Source organism: Aedes aegypti, chromosome 1, assembly GCF_002204515.2.
Source record: "Aedes aegypti strain LVP_AGWG chromosome 1, AaegL5.0 Primary Assembly, whole genome shotgun sequence".
NCBI classification, from domain to species: domain Eukaryota; kingdom Metazoa; phylum Arthropoda; class Insecta; order Diptera; family Culicidae; genus Aedes; species Aedes aegypti.
The window spans coordinates 65,228,877-65,253,031 of NC_035107.1; the positions used below are offsets into that span (position 1 = coordinate 65,228,877).

The 24,155-nt window shown below is 37.4% G+C and overlaps 1 protein-coding gene across 4 annotated transcripts; it reads right to left on the reverse strand.

The window, feature by feature from the left end:
- Window positions 1-1,816: 1,816 nt before the first annotated feature.
- LOC5571226 (myosin regulatory light chain sqh) lies at window positions 1,817-23,946 on the reverse strand. Of its 4 annotated transcripts, none has more exons than XM_001653473.2 (3): window positions 23,802-23,946; window positions 2,722-3,273; window positions 1,817-2,197 (listed from the first exon to the last, which is right to left on the reverse strand). In XM_001653473.2, the coding sequence occupies exons 2-3, from the start codon at window positions 3,240-3,242 to the stop codon at window positions 2,092-2,094; spliced, it is 627 nt and encodes a 208-aa protein (XP_001653523.2). In that variant the 5' UTR covers window positions 3,243-3,273; window positions 23,802-23,946; the 3' UTR covers window positions 1,817-2,091. The 4 variants fall into 4 exon arrangements, with proteins under 4 accessions (XP_001653523.2, XP_001653522.2, XP_001653524.1 ...); XM_001653472.2 differs by having other exon boundaries at window positions 2,722-3,269; window positions 23,802-23,943; XM_001653474.2 differs by lacking the exon at window positions 1,817-2,197 and having other exon boundaries at window positions 2,340-3,273.
- Window positions 23,947-24,155: the final 209 nt, after the last annotated feature.

The following is a 24,155-nucleotide window of genomic DNA, read 5'->3' on the forward strand; positions in this document are numbered from 1 at the left end:
TTCAACCATGGACACTGGTTGGTGATCCAAAATTATCATTTCCGCAATCGAATTCGTTACTTTTTTTGATTTGGACGAACTCGAACTCGAACATTTGGCTGTCAGCAAAGCACTCCTGGATTGTAGGCTGAGATGAATCCGTCACTGATTTTGAAACGCTCGTACTACTCAGAATAGCCCCCGACCCTAACGGTGAATATAACCTACTCCGAAGAAGGTTTCCCCGGCGGCGGAAGATCTCCCAAACCGATGCTATCCGGGATGATGCCGAGGTCGGTCCTGCGATTCCGGAGGAGGGAAGCTTCTGGTTCACAGGCTCCCGGACGATTATTTGCGAGTGCTACTACGGTGGACTTAGCCTACTTCGAAGCTAGCCTGCGACTGTAAATTTCCGGTTTACAGGCACCCCGACGGTCATTTGTCGGTGCTGTTTCGCGATCTACTTAGCTATTCCCCGGCGGAGGATCTAATCTACTCCGACACGATGGTGGTCGATTTGATGCTGAGGTCAGTTCTGCGATTCCGGTGGAGGAAGACTTCTGGTTCGCAAGTGCCCGACTAGTCATACTGATACTACTTGACGCTTGTATTACTCAGCCTAGTCCCCGAAGGACGATCTAGCCTACTCCGCTCGCGTCCAGAAACCCTCTGGTCTTCTCGCCATTTCTGTTGCAGCGACGACATGATATGCGTTATCGGTCTGATCACCGCGCTGTTTCCGAGCATTTTGTTCCACACTTCCGCGAATCTTGGGGAGTCGAAAACTACATGTCGCAGTTTCTCCTCGATGTTTGAGTAGTCTGGGCAGTGTGGCCACTCTGCGTGCCCAAACCTATGGAGATACTTTTTGAAACAGTCATGATCTGATAGCAACTGTGTCAGATAGAAGTTCACCTCTCCATGCTTCCTATTCATCCACGTTGACAGGTTTGGGATGGGCCGGTGGGTCCATCTTCCTTTCTCCGCGCAGTCCCACTCGTGCTGCCACCTCGCCATAGATCCGACTCTGTCCATCTTCCGTATGTTTCTGATATCTCTTAGTAGTTAGCACTCGATATCCTCTGCCAAAGTGACGCAAATGGGGAACATACAGGCTATAACGCATACAACATCTGAAGATATAGTTCTATATGCACTCGCGACCCGCACTGCCATTAGCCGAAACGCTCTTTACAGCTTTTCGAGGTTCCAGTTTGTTTTCAGTGCCTTGCCCCAAGCAGGAACTCTCAGTATCGATCAACGCCTCGTACTGCTGCTTGGACCGCAGAAGTTTGACATGATTCTCCCTAATGGATTAATTCATTTCCTAATACATTGCCTTCTCGGGATTTTCGCATGTGTGGCTGTTAAAATTCAGCCGATCGTCGATCATTATTCCCAGGTACTTCAATAGGCGCAACGTTGACCTCATTCTGACTATCAGTTCCAAAGAGTTGGACCAAGAATGGAACCTTGAGGGACGCCCGCTGTCACTTGCATTGACTTCTGTCCATAATTTGTTTCGTACTCCAAGATACCGCTCTGGATGTTGCTCTTCAGGATCTTGCACATTCTGTGCAGTCCTGCGGCGGTATTATATTGTGGAAGCCACACAACACTCGCAAAATCAAGCTTAATCCTAACAACGTGAGGATCATCAAAATCTCGGCCAAAACGTCGAGTCAGCGCCAATAGCTGTAGTGATTCCTTGACTACCGTATTGATGTGGTCGTTAAACGTTAAATATAGTTTTGGACACTGTTCCAAATATTATTTCACTGAGAATATTTAATCGATTTATTAGTCTAATTATATACAGTTCATAAAATCCTCTTCCTTTGGTAGCATTTATTCAATTGGAGAAATAAAATCGAAGCACCTAAAAAACAAAGAGATCAAAATTAAGCATTCAAATAACAGTGCATCAAACCGCTGAAACTAATCAGCTTCTATCACTTGGCACGGGAACTGGAATTTTGCGGTATGGTATCAGCATGTCACCAACCACCGTGTAAAACGTTGATACGGATCACCGATCACGACCGGTTCGTAGCATCTTTCGTGGGTGTCCGGTTTCATCACTGCTCGACGGGTGTTCCTTCCGAGGGAATCTTAGTTCCACGACACACTTTTCTTGACTGTAATGGTGACCTTGGATGTGTTGCGATTAACCAAACTGCTGGCAGCGACCAACGGAGCAGACTGCGTTTCATCGAACCTGTTCACGACAAACGGCTGTTAGAAGGTTCTATAATGTCACAGTTGGTACACTTACACAATCTACTTCTACTTACTACGCGATTCTTTTACTACTAAGAGAGAAAAGGGAACAGTTCGGATTGAATGATAATATTCTTACCTTCCTTACGGTATTAAATATATTCAAAAATGTTCTTGCGATTCAATATAAGAGATAAGTGATATATTCTGGTATGTTTTCTCCGAAACAATTTAGGTTATCATAAAGTTCTCGATTCGCGCTAAACTCGGTTGCTCACAATTGCGATAGGGCAAATCAAAGGAAAACGGAAGGATAAATGCTTCTTTTTCGATGAAGAATACTGACGATAGTTTGAACTCCAATTAGAACACAGGAAAGAGTTGGAAAAATTGCGACGAAAAATATGGAAAGATAGGATAACTACTAGCTAAACAATTAAGTCGTAGATAAAACACGGAAACAGAAAGACCGGATCCAAAAACATAAAAACAAGATCGAAATCAAAAAAAACGATAGATTACTGTTCGTCCTTGTCCTTGGCTCCGTGCTTCAGAATTCTGGTGAACTCAATATAGTCAAACATGGTGTTCTTGATCGGCGCCTCGCGGAACATCTCGTCCACGTCCTCGTCGGTGAACCGATCGCCCATCGTGGTCAACAGTTCCCGCAGTCGTTCCTCGTTGATCATGCCGGTGTTGTCCTCGTCGAAGCACCCGAAGGCGTTCTTGATGACGTCCTCCGGATCGGTTCCCTGCAGCCGTTCACCGAACAGCGTCAGGAACATGGTGAAATTGATCGGACCGGGGGCTTCGTTCATCATCCCGTCTAGGTACTCCTCGGTCGGGTTCTTGCCGAGCGAGGCTAGCATATCGTGCAGGTCTTCCTTCTCGATGAAACCGTCGCGGTTCTGATCGATCATGTTGAAAGCCTCCTTGAACTCGGCGATCTGGGCCTGGTCGAACATGGCGAAGACGTTCGAGGTGGCGCGCTGGGCACGCTTCTTGGTCGTTCCACGACGGCCGGCCGTTTTGCGGGAAGACATTTTTGTGCTAGTTTGGTGTAAATGGGGCTATCTGAAACAAAAAAGAAAATAAATTGTTAGTACTTACATATTGAACTAGAAGTACAAGTTGTACGACAAGTATAGAGTTGGATAGCGTATCAGAATATTTAATATAGAACCCAGCTTTAGACTTCTTTGTAGACCGAGCACACGATGGCGTTTTCCAGTTGATGAGAGGACTTAAGAACAATTAACGTTCAGGGCGCCTGTTAAGTCGAATGTAGAAGGATTACCCATTTGGCTAGGCTTCAACGTCAGGTACTGGGAACAGAGTCGACAAAACGCCACAAGCCTAGATGCCCAGACATTAGGATGAGAGCATCTTGACGGACGAACGTGAGATAATTGAAAGGTGGAAGCAGCACTTTAATCTACAGCTGGATTGGGCTGATAGCACAGGCAATGAAGGTCTAGACAAGGAAGGAAATGTCAACGTCAATATGCGAACAATGTAAAACTATCCAACAAACATTTTAGTGGAATAAGAGTTGAACAAACCACTCTAAAGATTATATCAGCTGAATAAACTGTTGTTCAGCTACTAATGTTACTTGGGCAGTCCCATTTCAGGGTGTCGACTCAATTTTGAAAACAAAATTCCCTGACTTTCCCTGACCTTCCAGTTGTGTTTAGGGGAAAATTCCAGACCACTGAATTAATTAATTTGAACCGAAATAAGTACGATTTTTGAAGATACATATTCAACCTTTTGCATGAATCAATGTTATAGGCCATAATGATAAACTGAGCAAAAACTTTTACTTTACTCATGTTGACATAAAAACTTTCTTGAGAGTTTTTCAGGGTAAAATTCCAGACATCGCTTATGAACTATCTCAGAGAACTGGTTCAAAAAATTCAACAGAGATTTCTCTAGAAATTTCCTTTGAAATTCTTAGACGCATTTTTATTTATTTGTATTCCAGATCTTTCTCCAATTACTTTTTCAGTATTTTCTCCAGGAACTTTTCTAAGAGTAGTGTTTGGTCCTTCGACCTTGTCGCTTGCTCCTGCGGGAGCGAGAGATGAGGGCAGGATCAAACATGTCGCGCGTCGGTAGTGAAAAAGTGATCGGTTCGTTAGTAGTGTTTGATCCTTCGACCTTGACGCTTGCTCTTGCGGGGGCGAGTGATGAGGGCAGGATCAAACTTGTCGCGCGTCGTTCGCTCAGAGAAATGTAAAAGCGCCCCGGATCGTTAATATGTTTGACCTATTGATCGTGTCGCTTGCTTTTGCGTGGGCGAGTGACGAACACTTTTTCGGCGTACAATGCGATTATCGAATTATTTCGCGAGTCCGGTTAGGCGTGATTATATCATGGATCGCATCACCAAACATTGGTGACTCCCAGATCTCTACCTTATCCCACTAACCCAATATCCTTTCCATGACAACCGTGGAGATGCAGAGGTGATCTCGGTCTCTAGTAACAACGGTAGTCACACTAACATTCCTTCCCTTCCCCGATGACCGTAAGGACGTGGCCGGCGCCGTTATTGACATTTTAATTTGAGCTCTCGATTTGTGCACATTGAAGAATGGTAAGCTAATCCCAAGCCCCATTCATTAATTCCCTGTGCAACTTCGATTGTTCTGGTCAATCACGGAGTAGCAACTACGAATTGTGCGGTCATCTATGCTTATGCTTATGCTTATTTTCTCCAGGAACTTTTCTAAGATTTCCTCCAGAAGCTTATTTTCTCCTAATATTTCTTTTCCATATCACAAGGAATTATTTCATTAACTCTTTTAACCTTTAAGTTTTACATTGTTCCTCCATTAGCAAATCCAAAGATTCTTCTAAGAATTCCTCTAATCTAAGGAATCATATCCAGAGCTTTCTCTAAAAATTGTTAACAATTAAGGGAGTAGTAGGTGAAAAAACCTAGTGTTGAGGAAATCAACTCAAATTTTTCAGTTTGCAATTTTTCAAACATGTCAATCTTCTGCGGATTATGTTATTTTTTTTTTCTGTTGGACTAAAAGAGCTAAAATACCGTTGGAAAGCTTAAAAACAAGATAATTTTGAGGTATATCTTACTCAAAACGTTCCTTTGTGTTTGGGCCCCTCAATTTTTTTCAACCTCAACGCCTTGAATTTCTCCCAGAATAGCATTTTTCCTGAGAAGATTTCAGGAACACTTCACGATGATTTGTTACAGGTAATATTTTATGATCCCGATATGAAATTCGCCTAGGTTTTCTTCCCTGCGTAATTTATCTAAAAATTCTCAAACGAATGCATTCAGGGATTTCATAATGCATTTATAATAAGTTTACTGATATGAAAAAACAGCCTAGGACTGAAAATCTCATTAAGATATCCTATGAATATCTCTATGAAGAACTCTTACAAAATTTTAATGCATTATCGAGGAGATTCTTTGAAGCCAAATTTCTGCTTTCAATGGATCTTCTAAATTAGTAAAAACAATCATTAGAGTAACTATTCAGAAAGCTTTTCTTTTGAGATATTATTCAGAAGGGAATTTCATGAGGCATCTAGAAGAATCTTCCGAATCTCTGGAAATTTTCCTGAGTATATTCTTAGAAAATAAAAAATAAAAAAGAAGGAAATACATATCCTGAAACAATCCTGAAGTAACGCTTGGACCCTAATTCAGCAAAGTTTAATAAATTAGGAAGTTCGAAGTTATAGCCAATGGTATTTTTTAAGAACCATTCACCTAAAATTTTTAGGAGCTTTCGAAAATTTGAGATACGATTGTGTCTTCACCTAAATACAGGAAATCTCATTTGTTTTTCTCTATGTATCGTTTTAGCAGTTTTACTTCTACATTTTGAGCAAACTTGTGAAGATTGGCATTATTAGATGGAGTAAACTTCATTTTTCCTCAAGATTTCGAGCAAAACGTACAAAATTAGGCAAAGCGTTGATCTAGAGCACTTCAAATTGAAAAAAAAAAATTAAAGTGATCTACGCCAACATCGAAGACATGATCATTTTTGTTCCAGAAAAAAATCTGAGGCTAAGTATAGGTAGTAAAGTACAGTTTACTCTAGTATGGATAAGAGCGTTTTCTCAATGACAAGCTGCTATTTTGAACGATTGATTTACTTATTTCGTGCAGAAATCGTATTCAATGTTAACACAATGATTATTGCATTGCTGTGTTGGCCTAATCGATTGCATTGCAGACAATCAACTAGTTTGATGTTGTAGTATATTATTGATAATTTTTCCCTGACCTCTAGTGAAATTCCCTGACATTCCCTGACTTTCCAGGTTTTTCCAGGTAGTCGACACCCTGCATTTGCGGAATGTTTTGTATGCTATTCAACAGCTGAAGATAAATATCCCTTTAGACCCGGAGAAACTGATCATTTGTCTGCAGACAATTTGCACTAGCTGATATGCACAATCTGGGCAATAGCCTAACTACTTGAGGATGGAAGGATGAGAGATGAGATTATATGACCTACAGCAAGGCCGACAAGGTAAAATGTGAGAGCTTCCCTTTTTTTTACCCACTCAAAAACGTGCAAAAATCATGATGATAATAAATCTTCGAGCTGTTTAGTAGAATACCTTTAAGTAGATGAAAAACCCGAATTTAGTACTATACCATTTAATTCCACTAGAGTTTGTATCCTTTGACAGATACGCGTAATTCGACCTCAACTGTAAGGCCGTCTTCAGTGTCGAGTCTAGTACACGAAAATAACAGAAAAAAAATCGATTCCAAAGTTAAAAACTAGGCCATAACAGATTAGACTATTCAAATAATGACATTTTTGTTCTGTTTTCATTTTCCATATAAAAACTATCATAAAACATGATACAAAAATTTTATTTTTTTATGAGCAATACTGTACCTTTAACGAACAATCAAAAACAAATATCAAGCCTCCAAGCATTTCTCTAGAGATTGCTATAACAATTTCTTCAAAGATTCCTCTAGAAGTTGATTACAGTCGACTCTCCACATCTCGAAGTTCAACATCTCGATATCTTTCCCTATGTCGATGATTGCTTCATTTTGCGTACGATTTCTCTCTCCAGATCTCGATATCCTCCTTATCTCAATATCTCCATATCTCGATGTATTCCTGTTTCTGTTATGTTCCCAATTTTCTCTCTATATGTCGATGTGATCAAGACTGAGTTTTATCACTTTCAAATGCAAGCTGAAAAGTCATCATTCTTTCCAAAACGAATGACGGGCTACTTAGCCTTAAAAAGGATTTCTCAAAGAATCCCTCCCAAGAAATTATTCCATAAAAAATCTACCTCGAATTCTTCCTAGCAAAAATCTTTCAGTGGTTCTAGTGATTTCCCTAGGAATTCCTCCACAGATTTCTGCAATAAATCCTTCAACGATTAATCCAAACATTCTTTCAGGAAAGGGATTCCTATACGATTTTCTCTAGAAATTCCTTCAAAGATTCCCACATAAAAACATGCAGAGTTTTACTCCAGGAATTCTTACAGAATTCCTCCAATGATTCATCAAACAATTCCTCTAGTGATTCCATCACGAATTTATCCAAAGATTCATCCAGTCAGGGATGCCACAAAAAATACTGCAAACGAATTTACCCAAACTTCCACCACGGGAATTCACCAGGAATTTCGTTAGAGAATGCGCTTGCAATTTTTTGAGAGGTACCCAAGGCTATCCTCCGGGAATTCTTTTATGAATTCCTTAAGTGTTTCTTCAAAGATTTTCTCTGAAGGGATCCTACGTGGAATGAGTCCTGGGATTTCTTTGGGATTTATTTCAAGAATCTACCGGAAACTCCTCTGAGGAACCCACCAAGAATTACCTCAGAGAATAGTTTAGGAACTCCTCCAGGGATTGCTTTAACAGTTCTTTCTGAGATATATTTCGGAATTTCTCCATAGGATTCTCAGGGAATTTCTCCATCGATTTCTTTGGAGATTTCGTCAAGGATTTGAAAAAAAAAATCTTCAAGCTACTTCAGGGATTCACCATGGAGACATTCAGAGAAATGCTTTGTTTAATCCTCTGAGTAAATATCATTGGAATCCCTGGATGCATAATCTCTTACAATTTTGTAGAAGCTGCCTGATGCCTAGAGTAGAAAAAGGAAGAATTTCTAATTCAATCCATCGCAAAATTGCTTGTTGATTTTTCGTGGAAATATAAGTGATTATTTAGAAAAGAATCTTGTGAACTCTTTGGATTTTTTTTTTTTTTGATTGATTCCCTGGAAGAATTTCTGATAACCATGAATAAATTCCAAGAAGAAAAATCCTAGTAAACCGTTGAATTATGTTCTGAGCCAACTCTGGTTGATTTTCCTGGTGAAACTCTGGTGATATTCCCAGTGGGGAAGGACTCCTAGGGAAATTCCTTAAAAAACTCCTTTCTCGAAAAAAAAACTGGTGAAATAGAAACTGATAAAGTCTCTAAAGGAATTACTGGTGGCATTTTTATAAGAAATTGTGGTCGAATCCGCTGAGAAATTCGTTATGGGACCCTTGGGGAACATCTTGGTGGAGTTCTTTGAGGATTTTTTTTTTTCCAGAATGTTTTGGAACAACCTCTGGAGGGTTTCTTGGATATCCGGTACAATCGCCGGAAAAATATTGATGGAGTTTCTGAAAGAATTTTAGTGAAATCCCTGAGAATTTCAGCAGAAATTATTGGAGGCTTTCCTAAAGGAAATCCGGGAGAATCTTAGAGAATTCCAGATGAAATTCGTGAAGGACCCTTTGGTGGAATCCTTGAATTTATGTAGAGGATTGTTAGTTGGAATCCAAAATCAAATTTTTGAAGAAATGACTTTAGGTGAAATTACCGAAGGAAATCTTGGACGAATTGCTGTTTTGAATCCCAGGAGGATCTCCTGATAGTTTTTTTTTCAAATTTTTGAAGAAATGACTTTAGGTGGAATTACCGAAGGAAATCTAGGACGAATTGCTGTTTTGAATCCCAGGAGGATCTCCTGATAGAGTCACAGGAGGATATACTGGTGGATTCCCTAATTACTGGTGAAATCTTTCATAAGAAATTTCTGGTAAAACCCCTGAAGGAATTCCTGATAACCCCCAAGAATCCCTGGAGATATTCCACGACAAATTCCTTGAAAAATTCCAGAAGCAATGCCTTGACGAATTCCGCGAAGAACCCCTCGAAAAATTCCGAAAGGAATCTCTTGAGAAATTGCGGTTTTGAAATCCTTATAAGAAGTTTCTGGTAAAATTCTGGTAGAATCCTAAAATAAACTCCGGGAGTAATTCCCAGCTTACTTTCCTTCATCAGTAAACTTAGCGTTTTCGATGGAGGCATAAGTTTTCTGTTACACCTTTCATTGCTTTATCGTTTTGGCAAAAAAGTAACTTATGAACTTATGAAGAAAATTATTAAATTTTATGAAAAAAAATATTAAATTTCATGATTTTTTCGCAAGACTCTCGACAACATTTTCTTAGTGTTTTTAGCGAATCCCTTACCAATTCCATTGGTGCATGCAAATTCTTTGTTAGATGCTAAAGAAATTCGAGAGACGAAATCGATGGATCATTTCTTTCAAGATCCTCAACAAATTCCAGTGCTACTAAACCTGGGGAAATCAGTGACAAATTCCAAGCGAGATAAATTTGCGTTTGTCTGATGAGATTCTAGGCGGCTTCTGCCTAAGACCATTTGTAACACGAGCTTCTTTGCAACATTCACTCTTGAGAGATACAGAAAAAATCTTATTTTTTTTTTCTTATTTAAATTTCCAAATCTTTATAGGATATCTTGAGGATTTAAACGATTTCTTGTGTAACATTCAATGATTCCTATGCAAATCATTAAAAAAAAAACTCTGAGGTAATCCGTGGTCGATGTTTCTGCGTATTCCTCTTAAAATCTTGTGCAGAAAACTTGAGTGATCCTTGGCGGTTTTCACGCAATTTCCTATCTAAACTTCTTTGAATCAAACTAGGAAACTCTTAAGGTGAAACATCTCGGAATCCAAAGATGGCCGTCACAATGGCCGACTTGTGCCCCTACTCACGTTTTCAAAGGCACAAAACTGGAGAAATAGTTGGCAAACGTTTCTGATCTTCTTATTTTAAGCTTTCTGATAGTGCACAAAGCCAAAATAAAAAGTACACTGTTGTTGGATGCTTTCTTCGCGAGATTTGTGCGTTTAAAGTTTCAGTAATCTTAGAAGTTGATTCCAAACTGTGTCACCTTAAAGAACACTGTAGAAATCACTGTAGAATCCGGGGCTACAAGACAAAGCCGTGCTGAAGGTGTCTGGATTCGATTCCCGGTCGGTCCAAGTTCTTTTCGTAATGGAAATTTCCTTGACTTCCCTGGGCATAGAGTATCATCGTACCTGCCACACGATATACGAATGCGAAAATGGCAACTTTGGCAAAGAAAGCTCTCAGTTAATAACTGTGGAAGTACTCATTGACGTAATGCAAAAAAGAGTAAGGGACTTTTCATAAACATACCTACTATACCTACTCTGGTCACCAATATGTTCAAGCTATCAATAGTTAGTATCGACTATTAACGTAAAATCATTTTGATAAAAATCTCTCACTAAATCTGGTTCTTAAATACTAAACAAATACAGAAAAAACTATTCAAAAACATGTTTCAGTCGGCACAGTACAGAGCACTTTTAGGCTATGGAGATTCGATATGTGGCTTCGTTTTATTGTAGAGGGATTCCACGGAGGCATGCAAGTCGATTCTGATCGACCATTTCAAAAATATCTGAAACTTTGCACAGTTTTTCAGTTCCATCTAAATCGTCATTTTCCGATATCAAATCTTCAAGTTGAGTCACGACTAACTTTTCAAAAGGGTGTATGTGAAAATGGTTCAAAAATATTCAAAAAGCTGCACAGCAAAAACGGTTCGTTCGATTGTTAGACAACTAAAGAAACAAAGTTAGACAACTAAATAAAGATTCCAAAAAAAATACACACAGTAAAACAATTTTTTTTTGCATTAAAAAACATCATTTTTGTCACAAAAACTCAAATATCTCAAAACCCTATCGGAATACCAACGTAATTTTTTTTATATTAGCTATCTACCATAAAAATTTGGTGACGGTAAGCCAATAAACAAAAAAGTTATGACATTTCAAATATTTCACAAATTTGACACTTAGTAAAAAAAAAAATTTTTTTTTTCATCGTTAATTTTTTTTAGGACCGCAGTTTGTTGCTGAATTTTTTGTTAAGGGTACCACATGAGGTTAACAAGTTGTTTTCATGATATTTTATTTAATTATTCATAACTATTATAGCATCTATTAGAAAGTTAGACGCGATCCAGTGTTGTGATCTAAAGTCTTGATAGTGTCATATTTTTTATTGTACGGAACTGAAGAAAAATTCTCTCAATAGTGTTGAAACCTTTTGATAAAAGAAACCTATAAGAAATCTAATATTGAAGACAAAAGCTACAAAAAAAGTTTTCTATACAGGTATACGACTAGTTTACCTGCAAAAAGTTTACCTCGTAGAGAACAAGGCGGGTCTATACCCAGGTGATCTAGTATACGTAAAGCAGGTCGGTTTTCTCGGCGCTGGTTTTCTCCACAAAGTTAAAATCTGATTACACCTGGGTATAGACCCGCCGATCCAAGGAACCCAAAAATTTCACTGTTTCATTCCATTGTCAGAAAATAAAATTAAAGCAAAACTATACTCGAACTGTACTGACAATGATGCAAAAGTGTTCGATATTGTAAAAAAATTGAATAACAATAAATAAATAAATAAGTATTAATAAAATGTTTTCATGATCTCATAACGCATACCCAAATCCAAAACTTTTAAAGTTTATATATAACTTTTAGAAACTCATCGATCATACTCAAAAAAAAAATATCCTGGTAAAAAAAAAATTATTTTCGTGTAATCTGTTAATTCATTTTAATTTATACAGATATACATATACATATAATATTTATACATATACATAATATTTATACATATAATATACATAATACTAATGAATACATGAAAACAACTTGTTTAATTCACGCAAGGCCCTTAACAATAAAATCAGCAACAAACTGCGGTTCCCGTAATAATTTACACCGAAAAAAAATTTTTTTTTCTACTAAATGTGAAAATTGTGACATGTTTGAATGTCATAACTTTTTTGTTTATTGGTTTACCATCACCAAATTTTTATGGTAGATAGCTAATATAATGGACCGTTTTCCCTCAAAAAATTACGTTGGTATTCCGATAGGGTTTTCAGATATTTGAGTTTTTGTGTCAAAAATTATGTTTTTTAATGCAAAAAAAAATTTTTTTTTACTGTGTGTATTTTTTTTTTTTGGAATCTTTATTTAGTTGTCTAAATTTGTTTCTTTAGTTGTCTAACAATCGAACGAACCGTTTTTGCTGTGCAGCTTTTTGAATATTTTTGAACCATTTTCACATACACCCTTTTGAAAAGTTAGTCGTGACTCAACTTGAAGATTTGATATCGGAAAATGACGATTTAGATGGAACTGGAAAACTGTGCAAAGTTTCAGCTCAATAGAAAAAAATGAATTAAAAAATTTACCAAATTTTGGTGCTGTTGCTTGGAATTACTCTGTAACCTCAAGCAGTGTCAATATCTCCACCCTTATCAAGCTGTAAACGACGAAGATGTGTTTTGCGAAAGAAACCGCAGAGTGAGTCATGATCTGTATCTCAACAGCGACATACATTCACGTTCGCAGAAGAAACAACCAATGAACTGTTTTATTCCTTATACAGGTATAAGAATGACCTCCATCCACCCAATTGAAGTGACCGAAATTGCTTCAGTTCATCAGTCATCACCTCAAAAAAGCATGCAAATAATCACATGTGTATCTCTTTCACCACTTTGCCCTGCATATGAACTCGATAGCCAAAACAAATGTCTTCCGGGAACCTACGCAAATGGCCCTTTTGCGCACAGATTGCTTCACGATTAATGAAAACATACAAGGGCGATCACTGGTCACATTCTTCATATTCGTTCGAATCGAATCGAGTGTGAATTAACGCCAACCATTAGAAGACACAGAATCATCACCACACATGGTCGTAGATCACTCACCTAAAATAAAACCTAACTAAACACTGAATATCAACAATTACACAGCACAGTCTTTGTATAACTCCGAAGAAACAGTCCCTCTTTTCTCCACCGACCGATTAGCAATGCACACTTGGTCTTCTCCGGGCGAATCGCGAGCGAGGACTGAATGTGTAAGCAATGAGTCGTTTTCCATCGCCACATCGTGCATTGCGCGAGAAGCGTAGCGTAGTAGCGCAAGTCAAGTAGGCTCATAGTATTCACTCACTTGCTTTGGCGATGCACAATGGTCCGAATCGACAATTTTGTAGGAAAAACTTATTCCTTTGTAATCGTTGATGTTTGAGCACTTCCACAGTTATTAACTGAAAGCTTTCTTTACCAAAGTTGTGATTTTCGCATTCGTATATTGTGTGGCAGAAACGATGATAATTTATGCCCAGGATAGTCAAGGAAATTTCCATTACGAAAAGATCCTGACCCGACCGGGAATCGAACCCAGACACCTTAAGCATGACTTTGCGTAGTAGCCGCGGACTCTAACCACTCTGCTAAGGCCCGGTGCCGTTATTAATCAATAATATGAGATCTGTGCACTTCGAAAATAACCATTTTTGATACCCTTCATCCTGCCGTAACGCTTTTGGTATGATTTCTTCTGATTGTTTATGGGTTGTAACATTTTAAGGACTTCACCCTTAAAATGTTACAACCCATAAAAACCCCCTTCGGCGTTATGGAATTAATGCTTTGGGACATTTGGTCGAATGAAAATTCGGTCGAAAATCTATAGAACGTTACGTCGAATGACATTTGGTCAAATGACGTATAGTCGGACGGAAATTTGGTCAAAAGCTTTTCATGGAATGGTTTATTGAAAGATCTTTCGATGAAGTAGCCATGCGGTCGAAATGCAACTTTAGCACAATGGGATTAAATTGTTTCGTTCGTTGTGCAATGTTGGTGGGATAGCGTATTCTTTTGAATAATCTAAATAATAAACTGTTGTTTTAATGAAAAACAGGGGACTTTAAGTAATCAAATGTTTAAGCTTCATACAACTATTTGTTTGTGATTCAAAGTTGTGCAAATATTTAGGATTTCTATGGTTTTTCAAGTTAATTTTTTTAAAAGTAGCTTTTAGCATATTGATTGGAATATTTAGCATTAGTGAATTTATTATTCTTATTGAGTATCATCTATCTTTGAAAAACCGTTCAACCGTATTTTACTACTCGACGGTTTGAAAAATATTTTTTTATTTATTATTTTTTTTAAATGTCATCGTTTTTTTTATAATGACAATGACAACTTCAGATGTAATCATTTGGACAGAGTGATCGAGATCTTTTTTGAAATCCGGTTCGTGAAGCTTACGGACGTGGTTAAGATTTTGAATTGTGGAAGCTACTCGACAAAGGGATTGGCAGCACCCCTTCAGAATTCAATGAAAATTTCTGGGTGTGAAGACTATGTGAAACTAAGACACTTTACATACTTTGTTTTTTCAGAATCGATCTAGACTAACATTTGGAAAGAGTCAAAGTTTTTTTTATATTTTTTACAAACCCGTTTAACTCAAAAACGGTAAGGCCTACCAAAAAGTGTTGTATGAGGGACTGTCGTGAAATTTCCTGATGTTTTAGGAAAAAATAATAAACATTTTCTACATTGTAAAAAAAAAATGATTCAAAACTTTGAAGTCGATTTAAAAAAAACGGCCACTTCAGATTTTGATCATCCTTAAGCAAAAAGTTTCGTAATTAAATTTACTAAAAGTCGTCCATACAATGCAAATTGGGCATATTTTAGAGAAAAAAGTTTTTCTAATATCGATTTTTTAAGTCCAAAATGATTTTTTTTAATTTTATTTTTATTTCGCTTTAAATAGTCTAGTATGATCATATTTTCAAGTCATAAATGAGTTTAAATCACAAATTAGATTATATTTGTTTTATTTGGAGTAGTTGGAGTAGAAATAAAACGGAATTATACAAAGTTATACGCTGATGAGAAAACCAACTCCGTCTAACAATCCGACAGATTGTTATGGTTTGAAAGATATCACAACAGTATTGAAAACATTGAAAAGTAACAACCTTATCCATACCCCATTAAATTCTCTTCTAGAAAAAGTTTTGTGAAAAAAAACTTACTGAACGTACCTACGTTACACGCCAGATGCATAAGAAATAATGAATATGTTTGTATTGTTATCTACCTAAAATGTCCGTTAACGACCTGAGTTACTCAATAACCACCGCGTGAGTGTATAGAAATATGGGTATTTAACTTACAATTGTCGTTCTACCTATGCAGATAATTATTTAAGCTTGATGTCAATAAAACTCTTTTCATTTTATCTTAGTCATTTATGAAAAGAAGTTGAAGATGGATCAACAAGATTCATCGATAGATTAATTTAGAAACGATAATAAAGCCAGTTGAAAAATTTGTTTCGTATTTCGTGGAGAAAGTTGATAAGCTCATAACTCATGATTTTATTTGCAAAGAACAGTCTTTTTTTTCTACGAAACAAAAAATACTCCTTAAAACAAGGTGAAATACTGGTAATTAGTGACTTTTCTGAAAATTATAGTTTTATCATATAAAACGCTGCTCAAGGATATCACTGGAATAATTCCAAACCAACCCATTCGAGAATTACCAAAAAAGATAATAAATTGGAAAACGTTAGTTTTATCATAATATCAGAAGTGTTAACACAGTATCAGTTCAGCTATCTATTTCAAAATTGATGAATTTTGTTAAACAAAAAATAAATTTCTCAAAATTTATTTAATGACAGATGGAGCTGCAGCTCATTATAAAAAAAAATGCCATCTTACGTAATTTCAAGAAAATACATGGATTGGAAGCAGAGTAGCACTTTTTTGCCACATCCCACAGCAAAGGCCCCTGTCACGCTTGGTATTGGTGGCACTCTCAAGCGAATGGCAAAAAGAGCAAGTCTTGCAAAAGACTATGAAAACACAATCGCAACTCCGCGAGAACTATTCAACTGGGCAGTGTAACAAACTGATACATGTATCACCAAATTAAATTTCTGTTATATATCTTATGAACAATGTGTTAAAATGTCAGAGGAATTGGTGGATTTTTTTGATAAGGTTAAAACTGTCCCTGGTACTCAAAAATATCATTGTTTTATGCCTATTAGTGATACACAAATTGCAGCCAAACGGTATACCAATTCAGAGGATGAACCAAAAATATTCAATTTATTCTGTAAAGCCCAGAAATAATGTAAATATTCATTAGCAGATACTACGAAAATAAAAACAATCCACGACTTTTTTTATTGACCCTTTCTAGACACCTGTTAATATTGGCTTTGACCAAATAAGAAATGCAATATTATTGTGATATCTTTCCAACCATAAAAAACCCATCGGATTGTTAGACGGAGTTGATTTTCTCACAAGCGGTATGGTGCGAGATCAATTGAATTTAATATGGACGACTTTTAGTAAATTTTTGCTTATGGATGATCAAAATCTGCCTTTTTTTAAATCGACTTTAAAGTTTTGAATATTTTTTTTACAGTGTAGAAAATGTTTAGATTTTTTTCAATATTTTTTTCTAAAACTTCAGGAAATTTCACGACAGTCTCCCATACAACACTTTTTTGTAGGTCTCACCGTTTTTAAGTCATAAGGGTTTATAAAAAAAGTAAAAAAAAATTTGACCCTTTCCAAATATTTTTGATTTTGAAAAAAACAAAATATGCAAAGTATCTTAGTTTCACATACTTTTGACATCCAGATAGTTTCATTGAATTCTGAAGGGGTGCTGCCGATCGCGTGTCGATTTGGCGTGAAATCCGTCTCAATTGATTTATTATAACTTCCAGCTTAATAACATTCCTTAAGCAAATATATGTCTTTACTGCCGATTTTGATGACTTTGGGTGAATAACAGAGTTTGCGGTGGAAGCTTTGAATGGTTACAATAAGAGCATAGTATTTTTCTTTAATTATTTAATCACTCTCTGTATTAGCGACAAAATGCTACTCTTGACGATAATCGAACTAAACGTAAGGCTTCAATATTATTCGAATTCGATCAAACAACTGGAACGATAAAAAAAATCCTATAAGCGTGCTTTCAGGAGATGTTTCTACTGCAATGTATAGTAGGAAATTAATGCAAGACTTATTCCATTAACTTGCTCGCATTATCATGCTGCGACGTCTTACTTTTCTTTGTTCTGGCTGAAAATACAAATGCTACAAACCTTTTCTGCTTTAAATATGCTACTGGGCTATCTAAATCATCACTGCATCAGTTGAGCAGTCGGAAAAGTGCTGAAATCATCTAATTGGAGCCTCGAAAACATCGAGCCTGGATCACGCAACAAAAAGTAAAAACTTCGACGAGGAACGTAGAAAGATAAAAGAGTAGGTACAGAAAATATTTTTTTTGTGTTCTTTGATTGGCTATAAAAATTTGACATCTCTCACATCAGAGACTTGGAATATAATTCGCCAAAAGTGGTTCTATAGCGGCCCTTAAACACAATATAGTTTCAATTAGTACTGTAGGCCATGTTTTTAAATCGACTTTAGAACCGAATCGGTGCCAATGTTTACGGCTTACTGGTTGCTTGGGCTATTTACTACTCAAGCATTTTCTTCATAATCGATAGAAGGATGACTAGAAACAATCGAGGAAAACTTAAGTCAAATTTCTGAGTGTATATTTGAAAGAATTCCTGATTCAAGCTCTTAGGTACTCCTTAGGTTATGTATGGAGATATACAGGTTATGCATGGAGATATCCAGGTTGAACTCTTGAGGTATCCAAAACCAATCCACATTGGTCCATGGATCAAAATTAAGTGGAATAAATTAATAACTTGAAAAATATAAGAGATAGGGTTTTGCTATCTTCTGAACATTTGTTTGTCTGTTCAAGGCGCGTTATAAACAAAAGTGTCCTAGCGCCAAATTTAATAGCTTTTGAAATTCGCTCTCAATCTTTTTTTTATTTCAAAATATAGCGCAACAAAATGTTCTATAGTATTAAACATTGTAGAAAATATGAAAACTATGTAGAACATCATTTTTTCTATATCTAATAGTTTAAGAGATATAGGTCACTTTAAAACTTTATTCACAAAAATCGTTTTTTTCCGTAATACTAACAAAAATATCAATTTTTCAGGCCTATTATGTTCTGAAGAGTATTAAATATGAGCAAAATACACATTTTCTCTGAAGACGTCATATCTTTAAAATTTTCATATGAAAAGATATAAGCGTAATATTTCAAAATGGCGCATGTGAAACCAAAAAATTTTCCCGCTACTTGAATAAGCATATCTTAAGGTGTATTTTAAGAAGCTTTGGTGATGGTATTTTTTGATTTCCTTCAATAAATATGTTTTGAATTATTCCTTAATTTCACTTAGAAAACAGATTTTTTCAACTTCTTGCGATTCTAATTCAATTCCAGTCGAACATTTTGTAATACATTCATCAATAATGAATCATTACGCTTATATCTTTTCATGTGAAAATTTTTAGAATTGTGTTTTCAGAGAAAATGTGTATTATGCTCATATCTAAAACCCTTCAAAACATAGTAGGCCTGAAAAATTTATATATTCGTTAGTATTGAGGCAAAACCAATTTTTGACCATAAAGTTCTAAAGTAACCTATACGTATCTCCCAAACTATCAGATATAGAAAAAAATAATGTTCTACAAAGTTTTCATATTTGCTATAGTATTCAATATTGTAGAACATTTTGTTGCGCTATATTTTGGAACAAAAAGTTTGAGAGCTAATCGAAAGCTATGGAATTTGGCGCTTACACACTTACATTAAAATGCCGAATCTCGGCTAATTTTAACCGAGATCCGCACAGCCGAGAAGTCGGCAAAAAAATTTCCTGGGATCTCAGTAAATAAAAGCCGAGTATCAGTAGATCGGCACAGCTCATAACGTTTCAAGGTAATCAGTGTTTGGATTTCGATCAGAATAAGCCGATCGAACCATATTCGGAGAGTGGCAGTTCGCGAACCATAACAGCTCGTGGCACATCGCATTCAGAGAGCCCTATGAATGTAAACATTCACTCTCTCGTTTGGTACGTGGCACGAGAGCGTTCAAGAGCAGCAACTCTCACAGACTGCAACAGTATCGAGCCATTCGGGTAATTTATGTTTTGCATAAAATAGTTAACAACTTTCATATTTTCTGGTAATGTAGCCTTTAACAACCTAATTACAATCTATTGGACCTGGGAGGGAAGCACCGATATTGCACACGAAATATGACACAAAGTTATTTCGAATTGCAAAAAAAACTCCAGCTTGCCAACGACAATCAAGGCAGACTTGATGAAAATCGCTAGTTTTCTTTTGTTGTGTTCCTTCGATCGTTCTGGACAAACATGGAAAAAGGGCTTAAGTTTTCTATTCGTTTCATTTTCGTTTTTATTGGAAAAAGTAAAATGATGCGTATTTGAATACTTCATATTCAATCAGAATAACAGGTGCTAGGGATTTTGGACCCCCTAAGGAAGTGATTTTAGTTTTTTGTCCCAATTAAATAATTGCACAGCGTAACCAAGTCCAAAACCATGCCAAAATGTAGAGGAAAACTTGCTTTACGAGATAAAGATGCCCATACGGTCATGTAGGATCCAAAAAACGTCGAAAATAATTGAATTGTGATGCACTGTTTGTCATTATTTTGGATACACCAATACATTTTGGACCCCAAAGTATATATTTTGGACCCCCGGTATTTTTTATCGATTGGCGACAAAGTCAACAACACTGGTTGTATAATATGCTTGCCCATAGTCTAATCAATCGATTGACAATGGAAAATCGAAGAAATTCTACGCTTTTAGTTCAGAAATATAGAACAAATTTTTGTTTATATTTGGAAAATTTCTGACGGCTTCAATTTCTGTGTGTAACGTGTTGTAACGGTTGCATGGATGAACCGATTAAATTAAATTAATTTCAGATAAAATGAACACATTTTCTTTGTACAAACGGTTGAATAGTCCTATCTTTCCACATGGCATGCAAATTGAGTTGGTCTTTCGATTTAATCTGGGAAATTTGCAGGAAAATGGCCCAGGGGTCCAAAATATATTGGTTACCCTATTGTGACATTACTTATGATTAAGTATGAATAGCTTTTCAATCGATTTTTTGTCACATTTGATAAAATGCAAAAATATGTTTTAATCAATTACGCGCTTTTATAATGTTTGTCCATTGTTTTAGATCTGGGCACACAGTGACAGTTCGTGACAGCAGAATCTCGGCTCACCTTGACGTACATAAATTTCGTATCGGTTTCTTCCTGCCAGTATTGGACCACTGAACACCCCTTTGAATGCAACCATAGCACAGAAAATAAAAAAAAAACATTCGCCTCTGTTTCTCTTGATCAGTATGAGAGTGAGTCAGCGAACGTTACAAGTGTTGACACACAGTGATCGGGTCCAGACAGTGGGTGGTGGTGTGTCTGTCTTGTTTTCGTTCGTGGCTCGCTATCTTTAACCCGTATAGGCCTGAGTGAAAGCAAAAATACTAAAACCCTTACCACTCAGTGAATACTGAACGGATTCAAATAATTTTTTGTCAGTAGACTGGCCCACATATCTAGTTTCTAAAAGAGGTCGGAGGAACTCGGGAATACTCATGTAGCCTGAGTTATTGCGGTGGATCACTGGGTCAAGTCGGGTAGAAAAAGGCGAATTTTTGGGGCAGGCCAAGTTATCTTTATTTGTTTCAAATGGCAATAATTTCAATTTGCATAAATCATTAAGATCTAATAGTCAACATTATAAATTAATAGTATTGCATCGTTTAGCGTGTACCAGATGCATCCACTCGGACTTAATGCCATGAAGAACCGGCTCTAGATTTGTTAGGTACTAAACAGTTTCAAATCTCTAAAAGTATAGATCGAACATAATAGTTCACTAAAATGCGTTTCCACAACCTTGACACAGATGTGCAATTTATCATATATTTGAGGCATCCCGGGCACTCGAAAATGGTTATCTGTAGGATCAACCATATGCAGTTGACATAATTATTCAATTTAATCGATTATCAGAAACTTCACGTTGATGCGTTTTTCTTAAAACTCCTTGATATAGTGTCCACATTATAGCCGATTCTGGAAATTATCTGTGACTTGAAATTTGTCTACCTCCAAGGGCGCAGAAGCACAGAACCCTCGACCTGACCCAGTGACCCAGTGACAGAGCACCCGACCTGACCCAGTGATCCACCGAAATAACTTCGGCCACAGGATCATTCCCGAGATCCTATGGCCACTTTTAGAAGCTAGATATGTGTACCAGTATACTGACAAAATATAATTGAAATCCATTTAGTATTCGCGGAGCGGTGAGAGTTTTAGTAATTTTTCTTCCACTCAGGCCTATACGGGTTAACGAACGATATACCGTGCACCCCCGCTAATTTGAACGGTATCTCATGCAAACCATCGGGGTTCATTTTTAATTTGAACATCTAGTTACCCTAGAAACGGCATCTAAAGATTTCATATATTCACTTGAATTTACTAAGCATAAGCATGAGCATGAGCATGATTGACCGCCCGCAGTTGCTACTCCGTTATTGAAAGAACAGCTGTACTTACACAGGGAACCAACAGACACTTCTCGGGATCAGTAGCATCCTCAATGTGTAAGTACTGGTGCTCTCATTATTATAATAAACAATACCGGCGCAGGTCTCTGCTATTGAGCGAGCAACTCTGCTATTGAGATATATTGTTGAATCCGTGACCTGCGTGATTGTACGAGTATTCCGAAGTGCCCCTCACATATACGTCTGAAATCGACGAAAACAGAGAAAATATTTTTTTGCAATTTCTCATCGTAATAGGCTGTCTTTCATCACGCCAATCTGTCATGAAACGGCCTACTTTCCTGCACTGAAGTATGTAGTGCGGCAATAGTCATTACGCAACTGAAACTAGTGCTGTAATGATCCATTACGCAACGCCTTCTCATTACGTAACTGTTTTGAGTTGCGTAATTAATCATAACACAACATTTTTTTAGGAATTCTAATATAATGGTGAATGCATTTTGATATAATTTCTGATATCTCAAGTGGTCTTCTACGAAATTGCAAAAAATTTTTTTTTTACTCGTTGCAGAACTCGATTTTTACCGCACTCGTCGTAATTATCCTGCTCGGCAATCCTCGGCCTTACGACTCGTGTTGTAAAAATCATCATTCTGCAACTTGTTCCGTAAACTAATATTTCCTGCTATAATGTCGATTCGGACCATTGTGCAATGGATTGAACCGTGTGAGCCTGTAGTGGTGGCGCGTTTGCAATGACTCGAGTGATATACCGATCGAGCTTGAAACTTGTCGTCGATCACATCGAGCGCCACTTGTGACGATAACTGCAAGATTCCGGTGGACCTCAAAGGATTTCGACCAATCCATCGCCAAACTGAGATCACCCTCAAATGGAACCACCAATTCTGCTGGACGGCTGCCCAGTTTACAAGTCCATATCCGAACACTGAACGAGGTCATCCAATGGTTGTCGTTTACTCCGCTGGAAAGTCTCGACAGCAGACAGATAAAGGCCACACGACACGAATGTGCGATCAAGACGCCAGCAAAAAACAGAGGGTAAAAACATTACCCGTATATGGTCATCTTGAAAGCTTGCGCTTAAGCTGTGTCCTACACGACAATCGATTCCAAGTAATAGAGATAATGAAGCTGGACTGTGTTAGCTTCTCATAGAAGGTTCTGAAGCATAATTTTCGGCATTCTAATCCGATCTGAGTGTCAGAATGCACCTGTATTTTCCCAAAACCATTGCAATTACAAACTCCGAATTGCCACCAGCCATTGAAGCATTGGGGACCTCATTAACTCGAAACATGGTCATCTCGAGAGCGAAGTCGTTTCGTCCAAAAATGGACAAACCCGAGTCAAACCGGTCAACGATTAATAACTGCCTGCCCGAAGTCGTGTTGCATAATGGATATCAATTGCAATCATTGCTTGCCTAGCTTTACTCTACATGTCGTACGCAAAAAAAACTACACCAAGGCCAAACGGTGGCCAAAAATTTTGAAATACGCGACTCGGGATGTCTCTCCACGCAAGTCCGGAAGTCGAAACGAAAATAAACCATTTCCCTTTCGGCGATCCGGTGTTTACCCAAACTCGTCATTCAATTTGGTACAAAACCGCGATCGCTATTACTGATCGCCACACAAATAAGGTGACTGTTTAACTTTTATAAGGGGGGAGGACTCTGCCCCACAAAAACTATGAAGATCTTTTTGACGTCAGCCAAATGGAATTCAAGGGGAGACATTGACTGTGCTCGAAAACATGACCTTCTGTTTGCGACGAAAATCCATCGGTTTTACAATCGTACATTCGAAATTCCATCACCAACGTGAAATTTCAGCACTTATTTAGGAAAAACTGAACCCACTTACCGGAAAAGCGCTGGAAAACGGTGGAAATTCGGCGAAACAAGGCGCACTTGAACTTTTCTGAGTCACTCGCGAGTTTTGGGATGCTTTCTTTTTGTTCGTGCCAGTGCGAGGAACACGGGGGAAAGTGGAACGAAGGTGACAGTTTGAACACTGCACGGAAACCAAAGGTGAGTCGTTTTGTTCGTTACCTGAGGCAGTGCTGCCTGATAGGGGTGAAAGTTTTTGAAGTAGGATTACCCTAAAGCACAATCTTCTATGGACCGATGCACGAGTTCACTAATTTGACGTTTGAGCGGTGCCGAATTCAGTGGTTTCCAAGGTCACATAAATAACATGGCACCGCTAAAACGTCAA

Excerpts from the sequence above, each read along its gene's own strand:
- LOC5571226 (XM_001653473.2), bottom strand. The coding sequence starts at position 3,242 with ATGTCTTCCCGCAAAACGGCCGGCCGTCGTGGAACGACCAAGAAGCGT. Across the intron at positions 2,198-2,721 it reads GCCAAGGACAAGGACGAACA|GTTCGATGAAACGCAGTCTG; the intron begins GTAATCTATCGT and ends TGTCGTGAACAG.